Source organism: Pyrgilauda ruficollis, unplaced genomic scaffold (genome assembly GCF_017590135.1).
Source record: "Pyrgilauda ruficollis isolate IOZ18807 unplaced genomic scaffold, ASM1759013v1 scaffold41, whole genome shotgun sequence".
In the NCBI taxonomy this organism is placed as follows: Eukaryota; Metazoa; Chordata; class Aves; order Passeriformes; family Passeridae; genus Pyrgilauda; species Pyrgilauda ruficollis.
The window spans coordinates 6754672-6763366 of NW_024525601.1; the positions used below are offsets into that span (position 1 = coordinate 6754672).

Below are 8695 nucleotides of genomic sequence, written 5' to 3' on the forward strand. Positions count from 1 at the left end.
CTAAACTGCCACATTTGGAACAACTTATCCAGTAAATTTGCCATCCCTGCTAGCTTTGGAATCAATACTGCTGCCATACAGAATAGCTCATTCAGAAATGAAATGCTGAACGAAGTCCATGAAATCCTATGCCCTGTATTATCTAAAATACAGTAGATGATCATAAGAGTCCACTTGGGTCTTGAAAATCCATGAGTGTAGTTCAGAGGACATGTAGTTCTAGAAGCTGAGGCCTTTACATTTTCCAGGATGAGCTTTCCCTGAAGGTTTTTCCTGAAGATTAAATTATTTATCCTATAACTGAAAAGTAAGCTGCAAAGGTATGAAGTATCAAAAAGCTTCAAAGTATGAAGTAGCAAGCCCTCAAAAGATAAAATTTCCTCCTGCTTTCCTATTTTCCTTAACTCTAGCTGAAAACATACAGACAATAGACAAACTTTATGTTTTGAAGAAGACCAAATGTTCTGTAGGCACATGGAGAGGAGATCAGCACCCTCACAATCAAATCTTGTGAAAAGCAGATACTTGCTGTATCTGAGTTCACAACAGGGCTCTAAAGAAATTGGCTTTTCTGATTTTGATGACCTATGTGACCGATGTGGTGTTGTACCACATTTCCAAGAGGTGGAATCTACAGCAGCCTTCTTTACCGCCTAACTGGATTTTACCACTTTGACTGAACATCAGTCAAAGTTTTTACAATATGAGGCTCCAAAACCATGTCTTGCCTAGTCATTCTTGTTTCCTCAGCCAGTTTTATCCATTTCTGCTCCTATCTGTATGGCAGCATACAGAACTCTGGTAATCCCCACAAAACTCATACTGTAAGACTCAGTACTGTATATTTTCCAAGAGTAACATTTAAGATATCACTTTAATTCACTGGGAACTGAGATGAGCTTTTCCATGAAATTGTATTTGATTTGGTAAAGAGGAACTTCAGTAGCGTGAGGCTAGGACTATCTTTATGTGATTTACAGCAGAATTTCCATCTTTTGCACACCTTCAACAAATACCAGGACTTGATGAAGACCTTACTTTTCAGGTGGACCAATCCTAAGTTTCATCCTTTAGCTACCAATATGAAGAAGGCGCCCAGCTTGGTTGTCTTAATCACATTTTCAGTTTTGATGGGCAGAAAATGTAGTGTAGTTATATGTGTGAGCCCTGAATAAGGTTAAGAGCAGGTGTTTGCTCCATGCTGGTTTTGGGAAACTGTGGCTGGATTTTGTTATGCTGTAAGTCAGGGAAATCACTCAAATCTTCCCCTCCCCTCAACAGGTATGTTCTGGGGGGCATGGGGGGTTGGCATTCTTCTCTGACCTGGTCTGTGTTTAATCAACACTTTTATCTCACTGCAGTAACTCCTCACATGTACCACTGACATCATCAGCTAAGTTCTCTCTGGTTTTTTTCAGTTTGTCAATAAAATACTGTTTGGAAGGTGAATTCATGGCAAAGAGGATACGACTAGTCTGTCTCAAATCCTGGACTTGGTGTTTTGAAAAATAAATTGCTAGGAAATTGTCATTTAAATTCCTGTGCTCTGTTTTTGAATTGTACAGTCTTAGAAGGAAATAGAGTTTAGTTTAAACTAAATTGCTGTTACTTTTCAACATACTTGAGTAAAGTCCTGGAGATACAATAAAAATAATTAACAGAAGCAGCTATTGCCAAGCTAAAGTGAAGGTCTGAGTTCTGACCTCCACTTTGTGCCAACAAACTACCCTGTGCTTTTTGGCTGTAGCCACCTATTACCCTGAAAAACTCAAGGAATTCTTTGTCGTGTTGCAGTGTAATTTTTTTAGGACGGCTAGTACATCTTTAATCCTAAGAAAGATGCTGCAGTTGCCCAAGCCGGGTGACACTTGGAAGCACATTATCGCATACAGAATGTTCATTAAAAGCGGATTAGGAGAAGATCTCATCAAACATACCAATTCCGCTTGAAATAAACGGCTTCTAAGCACAGGAAGTGTTAGAGGAATGGACCATAGGCGCAGACTAGTTTGGTTTGCATATTTTAGAGAGTGTTTTGAGCTGATGTGTGTGGGACTAGGCTCTTTACTCCAGCAGTTCTGTTTAGTTTGCTCGAACAGAGTAGAGGTGACAAGATGTGGAAACTTAATGAAATAAGATATCCCAAGCATAAAACACTGTAGAAGAATTATGCTTAATAATGAACTAATTAAAAAACAAATTAAATGAAATGCAGCTTTCACTGTTAGATTCTAGATTTCTCTCCCCCAAACATTAGACGAAATTGCATTGTTTACAAAAATTTATTAATACAAACTTTACACACTTTATATAACAGTTATCAAAGTCCTAGTTATAGATATCATGTGTGTAATAATACTTTGTTTAAGTTCTTTTTATATTCATTTGCACACAAAATAAGTTCTCCAAGACTAACATCTACCTACTATGACTGTATCTCAAATCTGCTCAAATTTTGGTAAGGCTGTTGGCGTTTCTGGAAAAAAAAAAAAAAAAAAAAAAAAGAAATCGTACAAAGGATAATAACCTAGGTGATCACTTCATAATGCTTGCGACTAGCCACTGAACTCTAACTGATAAGGTCATAAACAAAACGTCAAGAGAGCCCTATGTCATTATACCACAGCCGACACAAACACAGCGCACTCTGCCCATGGCCAAAGAACAGAAGGACGACTAAAACGCAAGCCGATGTGTTGCAGCATCGTAGGGCCACTAAATGCCATCCGTGAACTCGTGGCGATTTACAAGGTGAAGAGAAGGCACGAAAGCTGCACACTGCGCCCCGCGTCCCTGCGCCCCGGGAGCGCCCGGCGGGAGCGGCCGGGGCAGCGCGGGCGGGCCCGGCAGCGCCTGCCCGCCCCGACGGGCTCTGCCCGGCCCGCTCCGCTCCTCCCGGCCGGGGAAGGAAGGTTTTACCCGCGAGGGTTTGTTGGGAGGGGTTGGGGGGTTGCTTTCCGACGTCTTGGATGCGGGGCTCGTTTTGTCTTTGGAAAGACTCCTGTAAGGTTTGTGTGGTGAGCTGGAAGGAAGCGGGTACCTACGTGTCCTCCTTCGCTCCCGGCCCGGGCGGAGGACCGGACCAGCCCCCGGGCAGACGGTAAGATAGGAGTCCGTACATAGAGAGATGAGGTGAAAATGGTTTATCTCGTTAGAAACCGGACCACAGGTGAACACTACACATTCTTTTATGACAAAAGTTTGTTTTATGAAATAAATTTTACTAAGCAATAAGCCAGAATGTAGAAAAATACATTTTACCTCCAAACTCAATAAACAAGGAACAAAAACTTTCGTAGTAGTGCATAATTCTTTAGTGGTAGCTACAACAGGGGTTCCTAAACTTGTACAATAAGAGCTTGCATAAAACAGAACAAAGGAGTGAGAGAGCGTTCACAATCTTTTTTTTTTTTTTTTTTCCCAAAAAGAGCATAACCCAAAAAGGTGACTCAGGTGGGTTAAACAGAGCTCGGAAAAGTTCGAAGAGAGGATGAGAGGCGGGAGGTCCTACAAGAAAAAGCAATCAAAGAAAAGAGCAACTCCGACCGAAAAATGCAAAGGCGAGAACCCTGCTCATTATTACACATGATGAGAAGCATGGACAGCACTGGAGAGTAACACACTGTACTTTGCATCCAGGTCCAGTACCGAGCTGCCCGGGGCAGTTGGGTAGCGGATCGGAGGTGGGATCGCCTCGTCTTACCTCGACCCTTGCGGCACCGGCTCCGGTACAGGCTCCGGCCCCGGGGCGCGCCGGGGGCCGCCCCCGCTCACTTCCCCACTCTTTCCAAACGGGTCCTGTCTCTGCTTTGGCTTTGTTCTGCAACTCTGCCCAGACAGCCAGAAGAGCAGTACACGGGGCTTAGTACTTACTACCCTTGCTGCTGGTTCGGGATTTTGGGGTTGGGGTTTTGAGTTTGGCTATTTTTGGTTTTGTTTTTAATTTTTTTTGTTATTATTATTTTTAGTTTTGGGTTTTTTAACTATTTCTCCCTCCAATAGGCAACAGAGATGCACAATTTGGATCGAGCTGTTGTTTTCACAAGATAAGTATCCTCTAAGCTCATTGTTTGAGGATACACTAATAGAGATACAACTGGAATCAAAGAAAGCAGGAGAGAAAAAAAAATAATCGAAATCTAGAAGAAAGGGGACGCTGCCCCTTCAGAGAGGCTAGTGGCAAAGGAGCCTGCCTTGAGACTCACCAGGGGAAGAATCTGCTTCGCCAATTCTCCCAAATCAATTTCCTCATAATCCCCCTGGGAGCAGGTCATCCTTCTCTATGTACAGTAGCAAATGGTGAAAATTAATGTCTTCGACCCTGTCTCGGATAAAAATACTATCCTTTTAATTTCTGTTACAAAAATAGGAGTAATATTCAAAACAATGATTGTCTCTTTTTTTCTATTTATTTTATATAAAAACATAAACAGCTCAGGCGAATTCTTGTTCTTGTGCAGACTTTTCATGAAGAATTGTTCTTTACTATTCTTAGTAGTATTTATATATATATATTTATATATTATATATAACTTAACGATTGGTCCACAAAGTAGATCTGTGCGTTTCTCTAGTGCTTTTTGTACAAAAGAAAAACAATATTATTATCAAAATATTCATTTAATGGCTTTACTTCATACATAAATACATGTTTAGATAACACAGGAGCGGTGATTGTTCAGTCAGTTTGGAAATGACTTTTGTTTTTGTTTAGATTTTGTTGTTGTTGTTGTTGGGTTTATCTCTCTCTCTCTCTCTCTCTCTCTCTCTCTCTCTCTCTCTCTTAGGACTTTGTATACACAGGAGTGACTGGTTACTCACATCGCTACAAATACGCTACTCGGCGTCCTTTGTTTTTAACTCTTTGTTTATACCTTTTCCCCAGGACGGCTGCTAAGTATTTCTTGACAGCCATTTGTTTCCGGTAGCGGCTGTAGCTGTCCGTGAAGATGCCGTCTATGTGCCGCTTGGTCAGCGGTTCCGCATCGTCCCCCAGGCCGCCGCTGGCACCGCTGCAAGCACCGAGAAGCACAGCTGCATCAGGCGGGGCCGCTCCGCCCCTCTCCGCGCCCCTCCGCACCGCCCCCTGCCCTGCGCAGCCCCGCGCCGGCCGCTGCCCCCGGCGCAACACGTTGCGCGGAAGATGCGCGGGGAGACAAAGGCCGCGCCGAAACCCGACGCTGTGCGCGCAAGGGGCGGCGGCGGGAGAGACAATATCGTCCCGCCATGAATTATTCATTACGGCCGCGAAAGCTGCTCTCCCTGGGGCTTCATTAACGTGTTACCTTCTGCCGAAGGGCAGCGGGTGGCACCGGGCTCGCCCTTCCCCGCCGGCGGCGGGGAGCCCCGGGGAGCCCCGCCCGGCGGCTGGGGGTGCGCAGGGCTTCAAGCGAGCCTCCACTGCTGCAGCTGAGCCCTCGATCATCGCTCTCGATAAGCTGCTCCCCCCAGCAAACCGTAAGGGCTGCCCAACTTGCTAATTTTAAATCGGTTGATTTAAAAAATTTATAGAGACATATAGCTAGATAGATTGATATAGACATAGACATAGATAGAGATAGAGATAGATAGATAGATAGATAGATAGATAGATAGATAGATAGATAGATACACATGCATGTGTGTGTATATCTATATATATATACGCACATAAATATCCCTATACCCGAGAGTAGTAACCCAAACAAAAATCCGCGAACACCCGCGCTGACAACCAGGCTCACGCTGCGCCGGGAGCGGCCAGGGTCAGCCGGTGCTTGGGGAGCCGGACTCCACCAGACTCATTCCCCGCATTCCCGACCCCGGCCGGGGCAGCTTTGTTCCCCCCAAGCCGCGGCCCTTCCAGCGCCTCCGCCCCAGCAGCACCAACGCCCACCGCGGAAAAGAACAAGCAGAGAGCCTTACCCGACCCGCTTGGCCATCAGTGAGTGCAGATATTTCCTGGCAGATAACTGGCCCAGGAGTTTCCTGTAGGCTTTGTTGAAGATCCCATCGGCGTGCCTGGGCAGAGGGAAGAGCCCGCGGGTGAGCGGCGAGGCCCGGGAGCCGGCTGCGGCGGGTTGCGGGAGCCCGGGCGGTAGCGGCGACCATCCCTCTCCGCCAGCGAGAGGAGGGCGGCATCTCCCCGCGTCCCCCGGGACCCCTCGTCCCCACCCAGATCCCTCCCCGCCGCGCTCGCTCGGTTCCGCGCCGGCCGGGCATTTCTGCTCCGTTTGCGGGATCATCGCTAGCCCTCCTCGGCGCGGGCGGCTCCCCCGCTCCCTCCCCCGCGCTGCTGGAGGTAAGGCGGCTTTTCCATTTCTTCTGAGCTTTACACTGGGCACCGGGACCTGGCCGGTATTGTCGTTTGCTTGGGTTCGGGATTTTTATTTTGATGTTGTTGCTCTTTGCTTGTTAGGTGTCATTACTATTTTTCCCCCAATCGGTTCTGCCAGACCCGTTTTTCTCCCTAGTTCAAATTCACGCCTGACACCCCGCGAGTTGCAGTCACCTCTTTTCCGGTGGGTAATACAAGGTGTACATCTCGCCGATCATGGAGGACGGATTCGCTATACCGAGGGGCTCTTGGTCGTAGGCGAAGTCCTGCAGGGTGTTCCCGTCCTCGTCGTAGACTTCATCCTCCAGCCTGGCAACGAGAGCAGCAAGGAAAAGGAGTCAGCCGGGCTCCGCGGGGCGCTCCGCTCCACTCCCCGCTGCCGGCTTCCGGCTGCCTCGGTGGCCACCCCTCGGCGGAGCCGACCCGGGAGCCCCGGCAGTCCCGTCCGACTTCCCCATCCCCTCCCTGCACCCGCCCGCTCCCCATCCCCGCCCTCTCCTCTGCGGGGCAGGACCGCGGAGGAGGGAACACACCCGCCGTCAGACGTGCTCCAAGAAACCCCCCAAACATGCCCCCCCTCCCCCCGCCCTTCGCGGCCCACGCCCCGGCCCGAGAAACATCCCCTCTCTGCCAGCGCCGCGGCTGCTGCTTCCCGAGCGGAGCGCACGCCCAGGCGCGCAGCCTGCCGCGCACACACGCGTTTGTGTGCCAGGGGCTGGGCTGGGCTGGGCTGGGCTGGGCTGGAGCCGAGCAGCCTCCGCAGCCGAGACGGGGCGGTGAGCGGCAGCCCCACGGCCGGGGACCGCGCCCCGTTCCTCCCCGCAGCGCCCGCCGGCACGGAGGGGCTTCGCCTGTTGTTTTTCGTTGAATGGTGCCTCTGCCCTTTGAGATCTCGCCAGTTTTGTGCGTGTCCCAGCCCCCCCAGCCCCCGCTCTCTGCCTCCCTCTCTGCAGTACGATGTAGGTCATTGCACGTTACAGGCAGCTATTTTTGTCTGTGAGCTTTAGCGGAGGTATTAATAATAGATGCCGCTAAAGTGTTTCACTCCTGCTAATTCAGGCTCTTGAATGAAGAAAGCCGGCTTGCTGCCGGCTAATGGCCCCTCAGGCCACCGAGCCCGCTGTCCCCTGGCCGCACTGCCCAGGAAGATGACGGGGGCTGCTCCGAGCCAGCTCCGACGGGCCCCCGGTTACTGCAAGGACACCTCGGAGCCCCAGAAAGGACACCCACCTCGGACAACCTTGCGGTCCCGGCATCCCCCCGCCCCTTCATCTCCGGTCACCGCACGGCAGTGACCCCCGCAGGGCACCCCGGAACAGAGCCAAGCGCCGGTGGAGCAGGCCGACAGCACCGAGCCCAAAACTCCCCCTAAGCCAAGCAGCACCGGTCGCCCGAGCAGGCGACAAGCAGGGTGAGAACAGACTGCCATCGGCCGTCCCGGACCAGGTGGCCTGAGCCCCTAGCCACAGACCAGCGCGGGAAACTTCCTTGTGCTGGTGCCTCTGGGTGTCCTCCACTCCTGCCCCAAACACAGAGGAATTCAAACGCCCACGGCTCCCAGCTGGAAAAGGGACCGCACAGGCTTCTCCAGCCTGCGCTGGAGCCCAGCAAGACAACTCCGAACACAGAAAACCAAACAACCTTGTGCCAGCCCCTTTCCCTCTTGAGAAGGGCTGTCGTACACAGACAGGTAAACAGGGGAAGAAGACACTGAATCCCCACCACCTCCAGTACCGCTACACGAACCATGACAGCTCCCACATGCTTGCAGACAACGGCGCTCCCGTCCCCGCTCTCCCTGGCCGGACAGGCGATGCTCGGCGCTTACCCTGGGCGAGCTGCGGGCAACCAGAGGCTGCCAAGCGCCCCGCAGGATAGGCGCCAGATGGAAGAGGAGCTTTTGGGCCCCGTCGACATGCAGCCGGGACCTCGGCCCGCTCCCGCCGACACGCAGCAGAACAGGTCCCCCCACTCTCGGGGACTGCACCGGGGACAAGAGGCCGTGGGTTACAGTACCGGGGTCCCGAGGAGCGGACCTGGGGGATGCCAGCGCGGCTGCCGGTGGAGGGGGTGGGCACACAGCCCGAGTGGTAACTCTACTCCACATCCCCTCTCATTTTCCTCCCCGGTAAGATTCCGCTGCCCTTAGCTAAGCTGGGGCTGAGGGGGGCTGAAGTGTTCCCGACGGAGCTCCCGGACAGCTGACGGACCTACCTGAGCGCCGGGTACTGAAGTCCGGCTGCAGGTGAGCAGTAGACGCTGCAGTGCATTATTATGCCATAGACCAGGAGTGCTAAGATCGCTTTGCTACACATTGCCACTCTGTGCGGGAGGGAAAGGAAACTGCTGTAAAAAAAATAAGAAAAAAAAAAAAAGGGG

General features: G+C 50.9%; 1 protein-coding gene across 5 annotated transcripts in view; it reads right to left on the reverse strand.

Moving 5' to 3' along the window:
* Positions 1 to 3296: 3296 nt before the first annotated feature.
* ADCYAP1 (adenylate cyclase activating polypeptide 1) overlaps positions 3297 to 8695 on the reverse strand; it is an 8073-nt gene continuing 2674 nt past the window's right edge. The window contains exons 2-7 of one of the 5 annotated variants that reach the window (XM_041477770.1): positions 8531 to 8638; positions 6491 to 6625; positions 5905 to 6000; positions 4875 to 5012; positions 4206 to 4321; positions 3297 to 3828 (exon numbers count right to left, since the gene is read on the reverse strand). In XM_041477770.1, the coding sequence (XP_041333704.1) occupies positions 4249 to 4321; positions 4875 to 5012; positions 5905 to 6000; positions 6491 to 6625; positions 8531 to 8631 (543 nt within the window). In that variant the 5' untranslated portion in view covers positions 8632 to 8638 and the 3' untranslated portion in view covers positions 3297 to 3828; positions 4206 to 4248. Of the gene's footprint in view, positions 4322 to 4743; positions 5013 to 5904; positions 6001 to 6490; positions 6626 to 8530; positions 8650 to 8695 lie in introns of those variants that run through there. The other 4 variants (XM_041477769.1, XM_041477771.1, XM_041477768.1 and 1 more) reach the window with 4 other exon arrangements.